This window comes from Elgaria multicarinata, chromosome 3 (genome assembly GCF_023053635.1).
Source record: "Elgaria multicarinata webbii isolate HBS135686 ecotype San Diego chromosome 3, rElgMul1.1.pri, whole genome shotgun sequence".
Taxonomy (NCBI): domain Eukaryota; kingdom Metazoa; phylum Chordata; class Lepidosauria; order Squamata; family Anguidae; genus Elgaria; species Elgaria multicarinata.
Window position 1 is genome coordinate 154815691 of NC_086173.1, and position 21353 is coordinate 154837043.

The 21353-nt window shown below is 43.7% G+C and overlaps 2 protein-coding genes across 2 annotated transcripts in view; one reads left to right on the plus strand and one right to left on the minus strand.

Annotated features, from left to right (window-relative positions):
• PBX2 (PBX homeobox 2) overlaps positions 1-21353 on the plus strand; it is a 139258-nt gene that overhangs the window by 45629 nt on the left and 72276 nt on the right. The gene's annotated exons all lie outside the window — the stretch shown is intronic.
• On the minus strand, positions 1535-20706 carry RNF5 (ring finger protein 5). The gene is made up of 6 exons (XM_063122460.1): positions 20549-20706; positions 18619-18637; positions 14786-14898; positions 11738-11792; positions 10679-10790; positions 1535-3053 (listed from the first exon to the last, which is right to left on the minus strand). The coding sequence occupies exons 1-6, from the start codon at positions 20686-20688 to the stop codon at positions 2965-2967; spliced, it is 528 nt and encodes a 175-aa protein (XP_062978530.1). The 5' UTR covers positions 20689-20706; the 3' UTR covers positions 1535-2964.

Below are 21353 nucleotides of genomic sequence, written 5' to 3' on the forward strand. Positions count from 1 at the left end.
ATTTTAGCAGGTGTCATTTGTATGCATGCAGCACCTGGTGAAATTCCCTCTCCATCACAAGTTAAAGCTGCAGGAGCCCTGCCCTCTTGACCAGATACAAAAGAGGGCAAGGCTCCTGCAGTTTAACCATTGTGATGAAAGGGAATTTCACCAGGTGCTGCATGCATACAAATAAAACCTGCTGAAATTCCCTTTTTTATACAACTGTTAAAGATACAGGAGCCCTGTCCTCCTCTCCATATGGTCACCCTAAACAGGTTAGATAGACTTCAAGCAGTATTGTAGAGCCAGTGCGGTGTAGTGGCTAGAGTGTCAGACTGGGAGTCGGGAGATCCGGGTTCTAGTCCCCACTCAGCCATGGAAACTCACTGGGTGACTTTGGGCCTGTCACAGACTCTCAGCCCAACCCACCTCACAGGGCTGTTGTTGTAAGGATAAAGTGAAGAGGAGGAGGAGGAGGAGGAGGAGGAGGAAGATTATGTACGCCATATTGGGTTCCTTGTAGGCAAAAAGGCAGGATATAAATGCAATAATAAAATAAAAATAAATAAATATTGTATGAGGCAGTTGAGCCACCTAAGGAGAAGATGGCTCACATTCAACCACCTTTTCAGGGACCATCCAAACATAGCTCTTCTGTTTTTAAATACTTCAGGCTACACTGGACAACAATGAGTCTTCATGGATTCTTTCCCCCTCATACAGCTAGGCTAGATCTCTCTGTTTTTCCATTACAACGGGTGTAAGTTTAACGTCCTGTAGTGGGCTGGTTTAAAGGGATGGCACAGATGAGAACGAAATCCTGACTTGGAGATCATAAGACAATCTTCTGCCCACGATAAATCAGGCTGCCCCAACCTGGTCCCTTCCAAATGTTTTGGACCAACTCTTATCAGTCCCAGTTGGCATAGCCCAGAATGGTAGGAATTATAGTCCAAAACACCTGGAGGGCACCAGGTTGGGCAAGTCTGATCTATATCGTAAAGTACTAAGGGCAGTGATAGGATCACTCGCCCACATGTCACGGAGACACTGGGAAAGCCAGGAGAACATCTGGCACAAATTGGTTAAGCTGCTCTAGAGAGAGGGGCAGAGAAGGCAGATAACTCTAAGGAACGACAAAAAGAGAGCAAAAGCTTACACAGCACACTTGGAAAACAAGGTGCTCCCAAGAACAAGGTGGATATGAAGGGAAGAAGAAGGTTTATGAGAGAACAGGAGTTGCAGCAGTGAGGACCGTTCCTGTAGCTACAGAGAGAGAGAGAGAGAGAGATTTAGAAAACGTCTGTTCTGTGCCTGATGAAATTTAAGAAGACTGGGTGTAGGGGAGGATTTAAAGAAATCAAGTGGCAGGCATTATTATTATTTTTGCTATGTACAGCTCTTCTCCTCCTCCCCATGAATTAGCAGAAGAAAATAAACTATGCAAATTATATGCATGCATATGCACACACACACACTTTCTGTTTACACATGCACACTTCTCTCATTAACTAAGCCACACCTAGCAAAGAGACTCCATTCCTGCAATGGATACGGATCGTGGGTTAATTTAATTACAGCATTGGTTAATTTACAGATCGCTCTTCTGGTCACCCAAAATGGGATTCGAGGACACACACACACACACACACGACATTTTCACAGAGACGTCTGGGCCACAGAATACTGTTCTTCAAGGATATCCCGCAAACAGCTGCAATCTAAATAGTAACACCCCTTTCCCAGCCCTGACCCTCTTCCAGCAGCCTCAGCGGATTGGGAATAGTGGAAGAAGAAGAAAAAATACAGCCAGTTGCCTTGCATTTCCCGTCGCTACCTTGATTAATGACTTCCTATTTCCCAGGCAAAGCAGTAACAAAGGAGGGACACCCTCCCTGAAAATAACCACCACCCTGCGAAAGCAAGCTGGGGGACCTTGAGGAGACTCCTTTGTGGCCACTTAGAGCCTCATATTAAAGTATCGGAATCCCATCCCTCTCCCAGGGGTCGGCAACAAGGATGGCTGCAGGGCCAAATAGTGCACTGAAGCGGAGGTCATAGGTCGTGGTCCTCCAATGCTTACTCACACCCATCTTAGGACACCTCACACTTTGGCAAAGCCCTCTGCATGCCGTCCCTACCTTTGCTCCCCACTCTCACAATACTCGTTACGGCTGGTGAGGCGGGCTCCTTTCCCCCCTCTGGCCACTTCTCTGGGAGGGGAAAGGAGGCCCTCTCCTCTCCAGAATTCCTTTCCCTTCATACATGGTGTTTTATGCAATGATAACCCCAGGGATGGGGCCACAGCCTGTGTTTCTCCAGTTTTGTATGGAAGCCTGGAAGGCGGATACTCGTCCTGTAGGTAGTCAAGGACAATGCTGAATCACTCCTGAATAACCTGGAAGCGACAGGAAACCTGGGCCGCACCCTTCCGCTTGACAGATGTGTGTGAAGAAAGGCGGCAGGCGAGTGGAACCTCATTCGGTGGGTCAACGGAGAGCCCCCCAGTGGCCCAGATGTCCCTCTCAGGCTGGCTACGGCCTTCTGCTTAAGGGTAGCAGATTTTGGATTCAACACCCACCCACCCCCCGCTCCAAGCTCTGGAAATTTTCTCTCAAGGGGGGAGATGAAACCAACTCAGCCATAGGATATTTGGACACACACCCTTCTCCCACCCAACACACACATAATTACATGGAGGGACACACGCATACACCCCCTTTTTGCATGATCACCCAAGATGTAGCCCGATTATTATGGTTTAATTCTGTGCTGGGGGATTAAGGGAAAAGGTCGATGGAGACTTACCGTGCCCCGAGTTCTACCCCGCGACCACAGTTTTAAACACCCTTCCCCCTTCGTTCTCCCAGCCTGAGCAGCCAGCCTACACCCCACAACTGCCCTGCCCCCTAATACATCACAGTCCTTCTATCCAGTTCCAATAGTCTTTAGTATACGGCAAGTCCAGGGGGGTCCATCCAGTCAGACACTGAGCAGCCAAAAGAAAAAGAAGATGGCAATGAAGAGAAATAGCGAATCTTGCCAACTCGATGGCCGGGCGGCATCTGCATCTACGCAAAATAAAATAAGAGACACAGAAATGTTTGAGATTAGAAGGAAGCACCGGAGCCCTTCCCAGCCAGCTTTCACTGAATGCCACAGCACAACAGGCCAATGAGGGAGGCTTGGAAGGCAGCAGCAATGAGGGAGAGGGCCTTCTCGGTGGTGCCCCCCCAATTATGGAACAATCTCCCCAACAAGGCCCGCTTGGTGCCAACATGGTTATCCTTTTGGCACCAGGTTAAGACCTTCCTGTTCTCTCAGGCATTTAGCCGCATATGATGAAGTGTTAATCAGGTCTTGGATTTTTCTTATTGCTGGATAATAACAACAACAACAACAACAACAGAGAAAGAGAAACATACACCACTGGCCATGGAAGTCAAAGAACTATGGCAACAGGAAAAGGTCACAATTATTCCGTTAGTCACATCGGTCACTGGCATCACATCAAAAAACTATACAGAAAACCTTCAGAAACTGGGCCTACCAAAATACATCCACACCAACATCCAGAAATCATAGAATCATAGAGTTGGAAGGGGCCTATCAGGCCATCGAGTCCAACCCCCTGTTCAGTGCAGGAATCCACCCAAAAGCAGTCGTACTTAAAACATGCTCATTGTCAGGAAATTCCTGAATCTGTAAAAGACAGCATGACTTGGCAATGCCCGTCATGTCCGTCTAGAAAAACCGCCATGAGCAAGAAAGAGATTAATAATAATAATAATAATAATAATAATAATAATAATAATGAATTTATTTACCGCCTCTCCCTCTGGATCGAGGCAGGAAACAACACTAAATACAAAAATATTATAAAATACATAATATAAAACTAATACATTAGTTTTAAAACTAAGATATTATTAAAATAACAGACCAACATCTTAAAATTTGACTGGGTAGGCCTGCTGGAAGAGATCAGTCTAGGTTTAGACAGAAATTCACTTCTACATTTTTCATCTCATAATTCATCTCAGTTACGAACTAGTCTACCCTTTGGACAGTATCTAGGCCTCAAAAGGAATTTTTCCCATCCTGAGGAATATGCTAAGACTAAACTGACGATGAGGCAGCAACTCATGGAGAGGGGATACCCCAGTGCTGTCATCAACAAAGCAGAGAGGAGAGCAGCCATGGTTCCACGGGCGACGTTGTTGCAGAATCAGGAGCCCAATCCTGTGAATAGGATTACATGCTCCCTTACTTATTCTCATTTGGCATATGCAATTATGAAGATAATAAAGAGGCATTTGGCACACTGTAAGTGATTTACCAGGGTGTGGTGCTGCACCTCAAATCGGATTAAAACGCACAAGTAATTTGCAAGACTTGTTGGTTCATTCTGGCACCGATTCACCCAACGCTATAGCCAGTACGGTTTATGGACATTTTAAATGTGGGGGATGCTCAGACTGCATATTAACCCTACAAACGAAGATATTTGAACACCCCAGAGACCATCGGCTCTTCAAATCGTATCACTTTTCTAACTGTGCAACCAAATGGGTGATCTATATAATTATTTGTCCTTGTGGATTTCTTTACATTGGCAAGACTACACAGAGCATCAGAATACGCACCTTGGAACACCGTTCCAAATTAAAACATAGAGTAGCAGATGCACCAATGGTTCAACCCTTCATTGAAAAGGCTCGCAGATACGATGATTTCCAGTTTCTTGTTATAGAAAGTAGGGTGACCCTATGAAAAGGAGGACAGGGCTCCTGTCTCTTTAACAGTTGTACTGAAAAGGGAATTTCAGCAGGTGCCATTTGTATATATGGGGAACCTGGTGAAATTCCCTCCTCATCACAATAGTTAAAGCTGCAGGTGCCCTGCCCTCTTTTAAAATGGTCACTCTAGTATAGCTCCTGCACTTTAACTGTTGTGATGAAGAGGGAATTTCACCAGGTTCACCATATATACAAAATGACACCTGCTGAAATTCCCTTTTCAATACAACTGTTCAAGATACAGGAGCCCTGTCCTCCTTTTCATAGGGTCACCCTATGTAAAGAATATATCCCCACAAGTATAATTGGCATAACCATGATAACATCCTTCTAAGAAAAGAAGCTGGATGGATTTTTAAACTCAACTCAGTATATCCTCATGGTTTAAATGCCAGCTTGGAACTATCACCCTTCCTTGGAAAGTGACTTCATGACTGCGCATTAATCCGCATTAAGAGGAGCACATTTGCTTGATTGTGTATCAACCTGCGTTAACAAGACCAGATTTCTTGCCAATCAGCATGAGGAATGACCATGTTGCTGTACCTTTAAGCCTGATATAGGCCTAAAGGCCCGATCGGGTCCAGGCCGGGGCCCAATTCAAAGTGCTGGTATTAACATTTAAAGCCCTAAACGGCTTGGGGCCAGGTTATCTGAAGGAACGCCTCCTCCCATATGTACCTGCCCGGACCCTAAGGTCATCCTCAGGGGCCCTTCTCCGTGAGCCGCTGCCAAAGGAAGTGAGGCAGATGGCTACCAAGAGGAGGGCCTTCTCTGCTGTGGCACCCCGGCTGTGGAATGAGCTCCCTAAGGAGGTTCGCTTGGCACCTACATTATATGCTTTTAGACGCCAGGTGAAGACCTTTTTATTCTCCCAACATTTTAACAATCTATAAATATATTTTAACATGGTGTTTTACATTTGTAATTTTGCATTGCTGCTGCTTTTATCTGGTTGAGCTTTTATATTGTATTTTATATTATGGTTTTATACTGTTGTTTTATACTTTGAATGGTTTTAATTTTTGTGAACCACCCAGAGAGCTCCGGCTATTGGGCGGTATAGAAATGTAGTAAATAAATAAATAAATAAATAAATATATCTAATGAACACGCCTGAGCGGGATCACCTGATGGACTGTTTGTTCGCAGCTTGGAAGCAAATGAATTTTCAGCCGGGACACAAGGTTTGATGTTTTAACTCTCCTCCGTAGTTGGTCTCTATAAATTTACTATATAGCTAAAGAATTCTCTTTATTACACAGAAAGAATTTCCCTGTCTGAAAACTGGAGGTTATTTAGGGAGCATTATCTTCTGTCTACACCCCCACGGCTATATGGCATGTGGCAGTGAGTGCTTTATCCATGTGCAATCCATATATGGAATCTGAGTGCTTTTTTTGAACCCGTATTTTGAATGTTTTTTTCCGGATGTTTCTTCTGAAAGTTAATTTTGTCACCCAGCAAGTTTATTTACTCAGGTAATGTTTATCTATTCACAGAACTGGAAGACAGTACATCCGAAGAAGTCTGAAATGACGAAACGGTAAAGATAACCGGAATCTTTTTATAATAATTAATAACTTCGTACGTCAACAATATCCAGTCTGTTGTTATAATTTTATTGTTAAGGTATCATAAGAAAGTGACTATTTGTTTGATATTTTGTCATCTTCACCAATTTGTATGTTTGAATTGTTCTAATTGATTTTATAAAATAGAAGTCATTATTTTGTCTCTTCATACTATGCAGTTGTGTGCCTGTTGGCATTCCTTATAATTTGTCTAGAAAAACCTCCATGAGCAAGAAAGATAATAATAATAATAATAATAATAATAATAATAATAATAATAATAATAATAATTTTACTGCCTCTCCCTCTGGATCGAGGCAGGAAACAATACTAAATACAAAAATATTATAAAATACATAATATAAAACTAATACATTAGTTTTAAAACTAATACATTATTAAAATAACAGACAGACATCTTAAAATTCGACTGGGTAGGCCTGCTGGAAGAGATCAGAGGGGGAAAGCTTCCCTCTCAGGTCACCTAGAGGCGATGCGTCTAGGTTTAGGTATATGTGTGTCGGGGTGTGTGTGCTGTCTGTATAATGTATAATGTATTTTAAATGGTTTTTTAAAAATCTTTGTAAACCACCCAGAGAGCTTCAGCTATTGGGCGGTATAGAGATGTAATAAATGAATGAATAAAACAAATGAACCCAGGGTTGCGGAACCACAAGCCATGCTATCCATCGCCTGCTGTTCATCTGGTCACCTGTATCAGGTACGCATCGCCTCTAGGTGACCTGAGAGGGAAGCTTTCCCCCACGAGACCCTAGGTAATGGGGGTTGTGCTCCCAAGGGGAGGGTAGCACTCTTATATCCTGACACATCCCTGCCTGTGTCCTGCGCTTGCCCAACTCTGCCATTGTCCAACGTTCTCCTGCCCCCTCAAAGAATTCCACCCTTTCTCCCTTTTTGTTGCCTAGGCTGGAATTGCCTCCCAGAAATGCCTGTACGGTGCCCCCTCACAACCACCGCAACTCTTCAACATATCTGGAGGTCATCAGGTTGGGAAAGGCTGTTGAAAAACATTGTGTAGGGTTCTCACCTCATAAATCGTTTGTTCTCCTCCTGTCCGGCTTGTGGGCTCCCCATGAGGTATCTGGTTGGCGACTGAGGGGAAGAGATCCTGGCTAGGTAGGCCTTCGTTCTGATCTAGCACGGCTCTTCTTATATTTTATAAGCTACAGTTATCCATGCTCTGATAACCTCTCGCTTGGATTACTGCAATGCATTATACGTGGGGCTGCCTTTGAAAACGGTCCAGAAGCTTCAGCTGGTACAAAACAGGGCAGCCCGCCTACTAACAGGGACTGGCCGGCGAGATCACATTATGCCAGTCCTTTTACAACTTCACTGGCTGCCAGTCCAGGTCCGGGCCCGATTCAAAGTGCTGGTATTGACATTTAAAGCCCTAAACGGTTTGGGGCCAGGTTATTTGAAGGAACGCCTCCTCCCATATGTACCTACCAGGACCTTAAGATCATCTACAGGGGCCCTTCTCCGTGAGCCCCTGCCAAAGGAAGTGAGGCAGGTGGCTACTAGGAGGAGGGCCTTCTCTGCTCTGGCACCCCGGTTGTGGAATAAGCTCCCCAGAGAGGTCCGCCTGGCGCCTACACTGTACTGCTTTCGTCGCCAGCTGAAGACCTTTTTATTCACTCAGTATTTTAACACTTAATTTTAACTTAAATTTAAATTATACTGTTTTAACTCTGTATTTTAACCTTATATGAATTTTGCTGTGTGGTTTTATCCTGGTTGTGCTTTTTATACTGTATTTTATATTTGTGTTTTTAACCTGTTGGTTGTTTTATGATGGTTTTAATTTTTGTGAACCGCCCAGAGAGCTTCGGCTATTGGGCGGTATAAAAATTTAATTAATAAATAAATAAATAATTTTTTACATACTAGATAGCACTATATAAACGATTATATAGGCTGAAGTAGAAAAACCCAGGCAAGCGTAAGCCTGGCCTACTCTGCTGGTTTTTTAGTTGCTGGGAGTCTGAAATTTCCTTTATTTTTAAAAATTATTATTATTTCTCATGCTTGGCAATTTTTCTAGATGGACATGACAGGCTTTGCCAAGTCATGCTGTCTTTTACAGATTCAGGAATTTCCTGACAATTGAGCATGTTTTAATTATGACTGCTTTCTGGATGTTGGCGGAGATGTATTTTGGTAGGCCCATTTTCTAAAGGTTTACTGTATAGTTTTTTGATGCGATGCCGGTGACTGGTGTGACTAATTAAATAATTGTGACCCTTTCCTGTTGCCATAGTTCTTTGACTTCCATGGCTAGTGGTGTATATTTTCCCCTCTTTTCTTTTCCTACACCATTTTTGTCATTAGCTATTGCTATGTCAATGAGGTATGTGTGTTTTTCTTTTTTGTCTATGACCATTAAGTCTGGTTGGTTGCAAGGTATTGTCTTGTCCATATTAATTGTTCTGTCCCAGTCTATTTTATGATCTGCATTTTCCAAGATTGTTTCCTGTATGTATAGTATGGTGTAGGTTGTTTGATAAGGTTGAATTTGATGACTAGTTGTTAGTGAATTATTTTTGCAGTTGTATAGTCCATTCCTGCCAGAATTTTACATCCTCCTGTTACATGGTCTATAGTTTCTTGGAATTGATGACATTTCCTACATAAATCTGTTGTTACACTGTTACGTTTTATGATGGATTTTTGGTAGTTCTTGGTTGCTGTAACTTGATCCTGTACAGCTATTAAGAATCCTTCTGTTTCTGGAAATAGCTCACCTTTCCTGAGCCATTTGTATGATTGTTCCTTGTTTATTTGTGGGTTCTGTAGTATGTTGTAGTGCTTCCTCTGTAGTGATTTTTGTGCCCATTTTTCTTTTTTCTCTGTGAGTGTGAGTGGTCATGTTTGGTCTTCGTGTTGTAGTGCTAGGTTGAGTGGGGTGTAATTTTTATCTGCTTTTACTTTGTCTTTATGAATGAGGGTGTTTTTAGTGTGAAAGAATTCTCTGAGTGATTTTATCTGTTTAGCATGAATTGTGTCTGTGTCCAGCAGACCTCTTCCTCCTTTTCTGCTGTTTGTTATTCTTTCAATGCATGAATTGGGATGGAGCACGCGGTGTTTTGTGAAGTTCGATGCGACTGAGTCTATTTCTTCGAGTTCAGTGTGTGACCAATGTATGATTCCGAATGAGTATGTGAGGATGGGTACTGCGTAGGTGTTGATGGCTTTGAAAATGTTTTTAGAGTTGAGTTTGGATTTTAGGATTTGTGATAGGCGAGTTTTATATTGCATTCTTAGTTGAGTTTTTACTGTGGAGTGGTTGATTTTCAAGTTTTGTTGGAATCCTAAATATTTGCATATTTCATTTTCTTCCATGTTATCTAATATTTTGTTTAGTGTTACTGTTGTTTCTTCTTCTTCTTCCCATTTTCCTCTTTCTATGTGTAGCATCTTGCATTTTCCTATCCCGAATTCCATTATTATTATTATTATTATTATTATTATTATTATTATTATTTTATTGCATTTCTATACTGCCCAATAGCCAAAGCTCTCTGGGCAGTTCACAAAATTTTCACGTCTGTTGTCAGTTCTTCAGTGATTTGCAGGAGGCCTTTTATCGGTGTCAGTGTTGAAGCATAGATTTTGATGTCATCCATGTTCAGAAGGTGATTGATTCTGTGCTTCACTTGTTTTTGGTATTATTATTATTATTATTAATAATAATAATAATAATAATATAATCCACCTTTTCCCCAATACTGGGCCTCAAAGTGGCTCCTTACAACCTTTTAGAGTAGAGAAACAAACTGCACACAAATGGGGGAAGTTTTTTTAGTTAAGAATCTGCTCAGTAGGAGCCAAGACTGATAGATATGCATAGCATTGTAGCTGTTAGAACAAAAAACTATATTATCACAGATATCCAAATTTCACTTATATTTGTATGGGTGTTGTTCTTGTTCTTTATCTTTTATATTAAATAATGGTTTTGTAATCTATTTGTTTTAGCTCCTGAGGAAGGATTCTTCTGAATTCGAAACGTCGAGCATTTTTTACATCATTGCAAAAATAAAAAGTTCATTGTTTATCTATACACGGCACCAGAGCGCGTCTCTCTTTCTTCCACCTCCTTACTGGTGCCAATTCCCTTCACCTACCAGAACCACTGAACCATCTGTGATTGGGGGGGGGGGGGAAGGCCTGGACATCTGGTGAACCCCCAAAAGGCTGGATTGGTACCTCAAGTGGGCCAAATTTGGACCCGGGGGCTAAGGTTCTGAATAAGCTTTGCGTTACAATCTTCGAAGACCCGTTTTAAAAGTAATGCATTACCTGCTCTTTCTCCCGGGGCACTGTAGCCTGTGGCGAAAAAACCGAAGGGGAACGCGCCAATGCCAAATGCCATGTGGAAGCCGGTGGCTGTGTCAGGAAAGGCAATCATGCCCTGCTTGGCGGGTGGAGGGAAGAGAAAGCAGAAGAGTCGGTTATTGCTTCATTTTCTCATTTATTATTTTGATGTGCCTCCCTAGAAGCAGAACGTTGTCAGGGTGGCTCACACAATAAATTCTTATTATTAATGATAATAGTAATAATAATAAAAATTATTTGTTACCCACCTCTCCCTCCAGATGGAGGCGGGGTACAACACAAATGCAAACACCATATAACTAATTAAAACATTTAAAACTAATACATTATTAAAAGCAGCACATTATTAAAAAGGCAAATTTAAAATCCAACTGGGTAGGCCTGCCGGAAGAGATCAGCTTTCTTAAATTCCGGAAGACTGTTAAGTTGACGAATCTCTCCTGGCAGGCCATTCCACAAACTGGAAGCAGCAGAAGAAAAGGTCCTCTGGGTAATAGTTGTCAGCCTTGTTTTTGTTGACTGGAGTAAATTCTTCCCAGAGGGCCTGAGTGTGCGGGGCGGATAGGTTAAATCAATAAGGGCTCCGTCCTAGGGATGTTTAGACAGAAAAAAAATGTCCTACAACTCCCAGCATTCCCCAGCCAGCTGGGGGATGCTAGGAGTTGTAGGACTTTTTTTCTATCTAAACATCCCTACGATGGAGCCCTTCGTACAATAATAATTTATTTATTACATTTGTATACCGCCCCATCTCTGGGTGGTTTACATAGGATAAAAACAATTAAAAACAATATACAAAAATTTTAAACCACAAAAACATATAAAAACAAACCCAGGCTAATTACATATTGCTAAATGCCTGGTTGAAGAGAAAAGTCTTGACCCGGCGCTGAAAAGATAACAATGTCGGCGCCAGGCAGGCCTCATAAATAAATAATAAAAATAATAAAATTAAAGTAGAGGGTTAGTAGCCTCTTGCAAAAGGCAGAGTTTCGGCTGGGCGTGGGGACAGGTTGTACTCACCCCTCGAGACTCCGGTTCGGGGCGCTGCCCACGTGGCCGGGGAGGTGTCTTCAACCTGTATGAGGCCGAGGGGAATTACATATTTTATTCATTCGGTGCAGTTTAAATCCTCCCGATAACAAGTGTTCTCTGGGCAGATTACAAATAGTAATCAGCCCGGAAAACCCTTACTTGAGGATTTCCTAGCTGGTACAGGGGATAAATGATTCGCCTAGCCATGACTCCAATAGTTACAAGAACAAAACACAATGCAAAATAACAAAAGAGATACAATAATGTATAAAAGGCGCAGGAAGGCCAACACCCTCTTCCCTCAGGCTTCTCACCGCCTCCGCTCTTGCCCAATTCTGGCCCGGGACAGAAAGGGAAGAACAAGGTGCAAGATGACAAGGAGGCTGCCTTGTTCATTTAGAAATCCTGGGGTTTTTTGGTGTGCGTGGAGGTCTACCTCCGAGGGGTTCCCCGAGGGGTTTAGAATCCCCTGCCCTGAGGGGACACAGAGGAAGGGGACAGATGGCAGGTTAAACAGGAGAAAAAACGCGGGTTCGTTTCAATTCTGCGCTAGGTCCGAAAACTTGCAATTGAACATGAAACCATGTAGACGTGCTTGTTTTCCATTAGTTGTTGATCTGATAGCTTTAACCCGTGATAGAACAGACGAGGCTTCCACTGTTTCCTTGCACACTGAAAAAGCCTTTGATCAAATTCATTCGCTATGTTGAGTACATTTTATTTTGGGTCAGAACTTTATATTCAACCCCAAGAGCTGGAGTTATGACTAACTGAGCATTTTTCAGCTTCATTTTCACTTGGGAGAGGTACCAGACAGGGATGTCCCCTTTGATATAGCTCTCCTGCTATAATGCAATGGATTAAAGATCTACAGCGCTTTCAAGTTTTGAACAAGTGGTGTATAGATGTCACCTGCAAATGGATACTTATTTGGATATTTGGACTGCTTTCGTTGAAGGTTACGTTATAGTTCTTAGAAACCTGCATTTTCATATATCTTATATAAGAATATGGTGATAGAAGCTCACTGGGTGACTTTGGGCCAGTCACAGATTCTCAGCCCAACCTACCCCACAGGGTTGTTGTTGTGAGGATAAAATGAAGAGGAAGATTACGTATGCCGCCTTGGTTTCCTTGAGGAGGAAAAAGGGTAGGATATAAATGTAATAAATAAATAAATAAATAAATAAATACATAAAATTATTATTATTATTTATTACATTTGTATACCGCCCCATAGCCGAAGCTCTCTGGGCAGTTCACATAAGATAAAAACACTTAAAAACAATATACAAATACACATACATTTAAAACCAGTATAACAACTTTAAAAACGATGAACCAAAAAACAGACCCGGGGTCATTACATATTGCTAAATGCCTGGGAGAAAAGTCTTGACCTGGCACCGAAAAGGTTACAATGTTGGCGCCAGGCAGGCCTCGTCAGGGAGATTGTTCCACAGTTGGGGGGGGGGGGCACCACAGAAAAGGCCCTCTCATTTGTCACCAGCCTCCGAGCTTCCCTCGGAGTAGGCACCCAGAGGAGGACCTTAGATGTTGAACGTAGTGTTTGGGTAGGTTCAAATAAAGCCCCCCACTCACAATAACCCTGTGAGATAGGGTGGGCTGAGCCAACTCTACTGCCCCTCTCTCTCATACACACACATGCTCTCTGGCAGTGATCTGGAATGCACACAGACATGACAAATCACAAGCTGGCTATGCAAAGTATCTCATCAAAGACCACATCAGTGTCAAAAAGTGTTCTGTGAATTAGATCTCTTTTCCCCATTTGCACTAGCTCTTCTTGTTCATTTATTTTTCCTCTCGTTTTGGAGGAGGGTCCCTATGACGACTCTTGGGGTTGCCTCTAGTGAGCACCCCGAGAACCATCTTGCACCCCACCCCGCCCATGAGCCTTTCCTATGATCAATGCCTCAGTCTGTCTGTGCCGCCTCCTCCTCCTCCTCCTCTCACTCCACCCAGGGCCTTCAGATGGGAGAGAGGTCAGGGCAGTCTCCGACCTTACACGAGACCTGAGGCCAATGGGGGCTTGGCCCCAGCTTTGTTGCCTAGGCAACAGGCTTGCAGACGATTAGCGATCGGGCCGCCACTCTCTCCAGGGCGCCAGCTGCCTCCACCTCCTTGGTTGAGTTCCGGCCCGAATCTACAACTTGCCAACAGGAGCCGTCAACAAGGCCAACCCCCCAAGACACCGGGGTTGGAACGAAGACAGCGAGGGAGGCAGGAACAAGCCAAGACCTTTCTCCATTTGGACTCCCCAACCTCACACAGGGCTAACTAACATCAACTGCCCAGTGCTGAAGGAGGAGCGAGGAAGCTGAGGCAACTTCAGGGCCCTGCTACAGTTGGACTGCCCAACGCACCGCTGAGGCGAAGAAAAACCCTTCCACCACCCCCTTGAATGAATTTGAAAGGTTGTCACACAGAGGAGGGCCAGGATCTCTTCTCGATCCTCCCAGAGTGCAGGACAAGGAATAACAGGCTCAAGTTAAAGGAAGCCAGATTCCAGCTGGACATCAGGAAAAACTTCCTGACTGTTAGAGCAGTACGACAATGGAACCAATGACCCAGGGAGGTTGTGGGCTCTCCCACACTAGAGGCATTCAAGAGGCAGCTGAACAACCATCTGTCAGGGATGATTTAGGGTGGATTCCTGTACTGGGCAGGGGGTTGGACTCGATGGCCTTATAGGCCCCTTCCAACTCTACAGTTCTATGATTCTATGAATAACTTTTTATCCCTTTTCCCTCCCTATCCCCCTTTTCTCGTGTGTCGTGTCTTTTTCGATTGTAAGCCTGCAAGCAGGGAACTGTCTTTTAGGTAAAACTTCCCTGTTGCAAGATGGAGTTCCTGCCACAGATATTGCAAGTAGGGTAGGGAAGAAAGAGATGCCCCAGTCTAGAGGAAGGGGAGATGGCTGGAAGTGGGAGCCACTCTAGCCCTGAATTCTAATGCCACGGAAGACCACCAACATTGCAAGGAAGAAGGAAACTGCCCGGAAAGGATCGCTACCTGGGATCTTGCTGGGCAGAGCTGCCGCGCCCGTAGAGAGGGATGACTTTGTCACGGCTGATTCCGGCTTTGCACACGGGGCACTCTTGACGCTCCGGCCGCGTCTCTAGCCACTAGGAGAGGGGGAGAAAGGCAGCAGTGAACGAGAAGGAAGTTTTGCCACCTTCCCTCCAAAAATATCCAGGATCAAGCAACATCCCCGGGGCGGTCTAATTCCACATCTGTCACAGGCATCAGTTAGCAAATTATGGGATTATCAGGCAGCCCCTGAACATGTAGGTGCAGGTTAGTCCTCCCCACCTGGGGCTGATGGGAGCTCTAGTCAGGCACCAGGTTGGGGAGGGCAGCCGTAGGAAAATGTTCAATTGGGCAGGCACCATGAGGGGCTCTAGCAAACATTAAAAACAGAAGAGAGTCACAGTGAACAGCAAGGGATTAATTTCAGGCAGGGGTCAGCCCCAGGACCTGTTTTCAATGTCAGGCCTAGGCTATATGAAGCATTAATATGAGTGTCTCTGAGCAGGTGCAGAGTTCCTTTCCCCGGGTAATCACACTCGGTTCCCATATATCTGGGACTTAATGAGAAGTGCAGTTTCTAGACCGTTTTGAAAGTCTGCTTTCCAGAAGCAGAAATGCTCCTAGAACACCCCCCGCTCCAGGAAAAGTATTTTAAAAAGCCCGATAACGAAGAAGACACAGAATATTAATTTACTGTGCTCATTTAGTAGCAGTTATGAAGATGCTACAAGGTAATGTTAAAGCTATGGTATGATTTCAGGATATTTGGGGGAAATACTACAGCCTGGAATGAGACCAATCTTTACAAAAATTTGTAGTCAGGCGATATTGTCCATGTTACAACAAAATGGGGAAATTTAGATCTAACCTATCAGGACTGTGCCATTTTCTCCCCCCGCCCCTTTTTTTTTTTTTTTTTTAGTTATTTCAGAACAAAACCATGAACATGACCTGCCCCTCACGCTTTGGACGTTTGTTGATGTTTTAATTATTTTCACCCAATAGTAATTTCTGAAGTTATTTTGAGAAATGAAGTCCAGGCAGAGATCAATGAGACTGGGGAAGAGTTCAATTCGAGGACAGCTGCTTTGGCAAGAAATACTTTACTAGGGCAGGCCATTGCTCCATCTAGCTCAGTATTCTGTCTGCAACAGTAATTAGAAGGCTGTGGTAGCAATAACCAATCACAATTGGGGTGCTAAGCACTCGGCCACAAAGGCTCACACGTGAAGTGAAAGATAATTGATTTTTGTGAACCGCCCAGGAAGCTTCGGCTATTGGGCGGTAGAGAAATGTAATAAATAAATAAAAAAATAAGATAGACAAAATGTATTACAACTGTGGGTGATATTTACAACAATCCTACATATACTGTTTGTAATCAAGCACACAAAATGATATAATTCTCCTTGCTGGTACACAGCCTTAAACACCTCAGAACAAATCCTATGGGGCAGAAGCCTCCAATACATGAATAAATCAAGAAAATAATAACAAGAATAATAAACAGGGTATCAGCACTAAATTCCCAATAACATTTTACAAAACAGCACGTGGAAAAAAAATTTTTTTTGTTAAGGTATATTCTTTATTCCAGGTGTCTGGATAAATAAAACAGCTGCAGTGCCCGGTACAAGCAGTTGAGAGCATTATTATAGAATCATAGAATAGCAGAGTTGGGCTGCCCAGCTCCAGGGAGAGTACAGGGGATCATAGAATCATAGAATAGCAGAGTTGGAAGGGGCCTACAAGGCCATCGAGTCCAACCCTCTGCTCAATGCAGGAATCCACCCTAAAGCATCCCTGAAAGATGCTTGTCCAGCTGCCTCTTGAAGGCCTCTAGTGTGGGAGAGCCCACAACCTCCCTAGGTAACTGATTCCATTGTCGCACTGCTCTAACAGTCAGGAAGATCTTCCTGATGTCCAGCTGGAATCTGGATTCCTTTAACTTGAGCCCGTTATTCCGTGTCCTGCACTCTGGGAGGATCGAGAAGAGATCCTGGCCCTCCTCTGTGTGACAACCTTTCAAGTATTTGAAGAGTGCTATCATGTCTCCCCTCAGTCTTCTCTTCTCCAGGCTAAACATGCCCAGTGGCTGATTTAAACATGATAACTACAAGGTGATGTCGGAGGGCTACACCTCACACAAAGTATAAAACAACTGTATAAAACCATAATATAAAATACAATATAAAAGCTCAACCAGATAAAAACAGCAGCAATGCTGTTAATTCTATGAATTGAGCGTCCAACTGATGAAGACATCTCGAAACGGGCACTGTTATTATTTTCTTGATTTATTCATATATTGGAGGCTTCTGCCCCGTTGGCTTTGTTTTGAGGTGTTTAAGGCTGCGTATCAGCAAGGAGAATTATATCGTTTTGTGTGCTTGATTACAAACAGTATATTGTAGGATTGTCGTAAATACCACCCACAGTTGTAATACATTTTGTCTATCTTTCACTTCACGTGTGAGTCTTTGTGATTGAGTGCTTAGCACCCCAATTGTGATTTGCAAGAATAATTAGCCAGATACCCACAAAGGATCACATGCCAGGCAGAACAGCCCTCCTCACCTGTTTGTCTTCAGCAGCTGTTAGACAGAGGTACACTGCTTCTGGATAAAGAGGTTCTATTTAATCAAGCTAGTATGTTGAACAGCTGCTGAGAGATCTTTCGAGTATCCATATTATTAACACCTCCTGTAACAGTCTGCTTCCCATGCTGAGGCAGGCAAGGCACACACAGAACTCCATCACACCTACTTTTTTTTCCTGGTATGCACCTGTGATTTCCAGCTCTGTTTCATTAGCGCGTGAAGCGCTGGTCACTTTCACGTGCGTGTGTTCTTGTGCTATTTTGCCTTGTTCACCTTTTCACCCACGCCGGCTCGCGCTTTCTGGTATCGCCACTGCGCTCGCCCCATCCCGCCCCTTTTCCTTCCCCCTCCAGTTCATTGGTTCTTGTGGTTGATGGACATTGTGATGGACGTGGGCGCCTTCCCACTCCCCCACCCACACTCTGGTTTTGCTGCCTACTTTAATGATTTAGCGTTTGATTGATTAGGCGCCGTTCCTGCCTTTCGAGGGGGAGAAGTAGCAATGAGAGAGCAACAAGAGTGGGATTGGAGCAGCGGAAGTGCGTTCGAGCGACTCAGCACACCCTCCTTTTTCATCAGCTAGAGTGACCATATGAAAAGGAGGATAGGGCTCCTGTATCTTTAACAGTAATGTAGAAAAGGGAATTTCAGCAGGTGTCAATTGGTGAAATTCCCTCTTCATCACAACAGTTAAAGCTGCAGAAGCCCTTCCCTCTTTTGTATCTGAACACTCTACTATAGCTAGTGTAGCTTTAACTGTTGTGATGAAGAGCGAATTTCACCCTCTTCAATTGACACCTGCTGAAATTCCCTTTTCTACATTACTGTTAAAGATACAGGAGCCCTATCCTCCTTTTCATATGGTCACCCTACATCAGCAAGACCGCCCTTCAACGCAGATGCCCCCAGGAGGGGAGGTTCTACGACATAGCGCGAGGCCGGCAATACACGGGGACGGAAGGGCGGTTCTATCCTGTGTGGAGAAAAAATGCTGCACTTACCCCGCCCTAGAAAAACAAGGGAAATGGAGGGGAAGAGATGAGATGACTGCAGGACAGGGACAACGTTGTGTGAGGCTCGTGGGGCAAAACGGTAAACAAGGCAAGACAGAGTGATAAAACACTGGTGTGATGGAGCTCATAGTTCTATCAGCAGAGTGCACATTCCACTACATATTAATTCAGCCACAAACTACACTCAGACACAGAGACTCACCTGGTGAAGACAAGGCCAGCTAGAAAAAGAGAAAAGAAAAAGAGCGTGATTTTTTTTAAAAAAACAACGCAACAACCTGGAAGAATCATCTGACTTCAAATAAATTTAAGAGAAAATCTATGTGAAACCAGGATCCCATTTGTTAGCTAACAAATTGGTATAGCAAGTTTTGGCACGTAGCCTTAATGGAGAAACTGACCTATAAACTGAGATTGGTAAGAGGCACAAGATCTAAATACACATTTAATATGGACTGGCCATATTAAGGCTTAATTATATTAATTATAGATTGCCCAGCCTTCAGCTGGATCTAATCCTTGCTCTCTTAAAGATACAGTACTATAACATCTCCACATTGCTTTATGGTATATACAACTTTGTCGGAATGGGAGAATAAAATTCCAAAAGCATTTAAATCTTCCGTGGGCATAATGAAAGGTACCTCTCTTGCGGTTGGTTAATTTACTTTTCCCTCACCCTGTCCTATAAAGAAAGGAAGGAAATACTTAAGCAATGAAGAATAATGTATTTTGTAATTAATATGTTTTAGGGAGAGGAGAGGAGACGGATACCATGTTCAAGTTTATTTATTTTTCTTTTCTGTATGAAATTTAAATAATTATATATATAAAAAATCAGAACCCCATGAAGAAAAAGACGTTCTCAATGAGCGGCTCTTTTAAGGCACGAGCTGCTGGGGAACATGGGTGGGAGGGTGCTGTTGCACTCATGTCCTACTCTTTGGCTTCCCATTGGGGCAGCTGCTTAGCCACTGTGTGAACAGGATGGAACCTTGGCCTGATCCAGAAGGGCTCTTCTTATGTTCAGCAAAGCAGCCACCTTGCTGAAGCTAAGCGGGTCTGGCTCTAGTCAGTGCTTGGAGGGGGTTGGTCACATGGGATTTCCATATAGCTACCGAGTTCCATGAAGGAAGACAGGTGGGATATAAACATAATAATGTTTTCTTTCTTCTCAAAACTCTCTCAAAGCTGAAATGTTGATTGACCTGAGGTCACGCAGTGGTCCTCATGAAACCTGAGTCTTCCTGGTTCTAATCCAAAACTCTATAACCACTACACCACACTGCCTATGCCTTGATATGGTTCCATGCTCATCTTAGATTTCAGGGAAGAGTTTCAGCTAATGTAGGGTGACCATATGAAAAGGAGGACAGGGCTCCTGTATCTTTAACAGTTGCATAGAAAAGGGAATTTCAGCAGGTGTCATTTGTATATATGGAGAACCTGATGAAATTTCCCCTTCATCACAACAGTTAAAGCTGCAGGAGCTGTACTAGAGTGACCAGACTTAAAAGAGGCAGAGCAGGTTCTCCATATATACAAATGACACATGCTGAAATTCCCTTTTCAATACAACTGTTAAAGATACAGCAGCCCTGTCCTCCTTTTCATATGGTCAGCCTTGCTAATGGGCAGTGTAGACATGTAATAAACTAATAAATAAAAACTATCACTTTAAAACAAACTAACTTAGTGCTACTTCTGTTGCACCATGTCCTGCTTTGTTGGTCCCTTGCCAAGCTGTGTAAACAGAGTTCTGGACTAGATGGACCCTTGGTCTGATCCAGCCTGGCTCTTCTCATGTCTTATTTATTTATTTTATTTATTTATTACATTTCTATACCGCCCAATAGCCGGAGCTCTCTGGGCGTTCACAAAAAAATGTCTTATGTTCTGTGCTTTCAATAACACCAGTTTACCTGAGTCACAAATTCAACAGGGAAAGTATTTTTTGCTAGCATGGAAAGACAGCAATAGAGAAAAGCTTCACCAGCTAGATTTCTACCTGCCAGGCTGCTGTTGAAGGCAGGTGCAATAAAAAGGGTGGCAATCCTTTTTTCAGCAGCCCCCCCCCCCACCAAATTCCTTAGTGACACACCCCTTTATGTCTCTCCCCCACCCCATCTCACCAGAAAAGGTGGCCACAGAATCCAATGACAGCTTCTCTTGCAGGCTCCAGACAGATGTTGCATTCGAAACCGCTACGATCGCGATTTGGCCCCTCGGGTTCCCCGTCCGGGACCCCGGGACCCATCCCGGCCGCCGCCATCTTCCGCCCTCACTTAAACTAAAGGCAGGGGTTGGAAACGCCCGCTCTTCAGCAATTGGTCCTTCTGGCCGTCTTTCACTCCCTGGCGACATTTCATTGGGAGCAGAAGCGGTCAATTGTGGTACCTGACAAAGCTGATTGTGCACGTCCCAGTTAGTCCCACCTATAGGTCTGTGTGGGCGGCTCAAAACTTTTTGACTAGCTGTGTTTGTTGGGTATCAAAATATGCGGCTGTGTTATTGGATGACGTGTCTTATTCTCCCGCCTTCGTTGATCGAACAAAATAAGATGTCATGCGACTGAAAAAAAGAGAGGCGTAGCCCGATTGACAGAAATCCAAGCCTCTTAAAAGTCAGAGAGAGCACGTTGGGGGAGGGAACTCCAGGAAAACTTTTTGACTCTCATTGAAATGCACGGTAGCAGGCACGCTAAAAAGCCTACTATTATCGTGATTGGTCACGGGCTTGGGTTGGAGGGGAGGTTCTATCTTGAATGACGCGTAGATTGGCCAATGAAAGATCAGGGGTTTTGATCAAAGCTTATTGGCAAATTGGCGAAGGCTTATCGAGTGCTAAGATTGCCCTTTTGTAAGAGGAAGGGTCCCGGGAGGTCAAATGTCACTTCCTGCCTGAGGGCTGAGGCCTCAATTTTCTAATAAAGTCTAA

Coding starts and splice junctions, on each gene's coding strand:
- RNF5 (XM_063122460.1), bottom strand. CDS start 20,688: ATGGCGGCGGCCGGGATGGGTCCCGGGGTCCCGGACGGGGAACCCGAG. Junction 10,791..11,737: donor CCGAACCGGAGTCTCGAGGG/GTGAGTACAACC, acceptor CCCGCCAAGCAG/GGCATGATTGCCTTTCCTGA. Junction 3,054..10,678: donor TGCCCCGGGAGAAAGAGCAG/GTAATGCATTAC, acceptor TATTTTGCGTAG/ATGCAGATGCCGCCCGGCCA.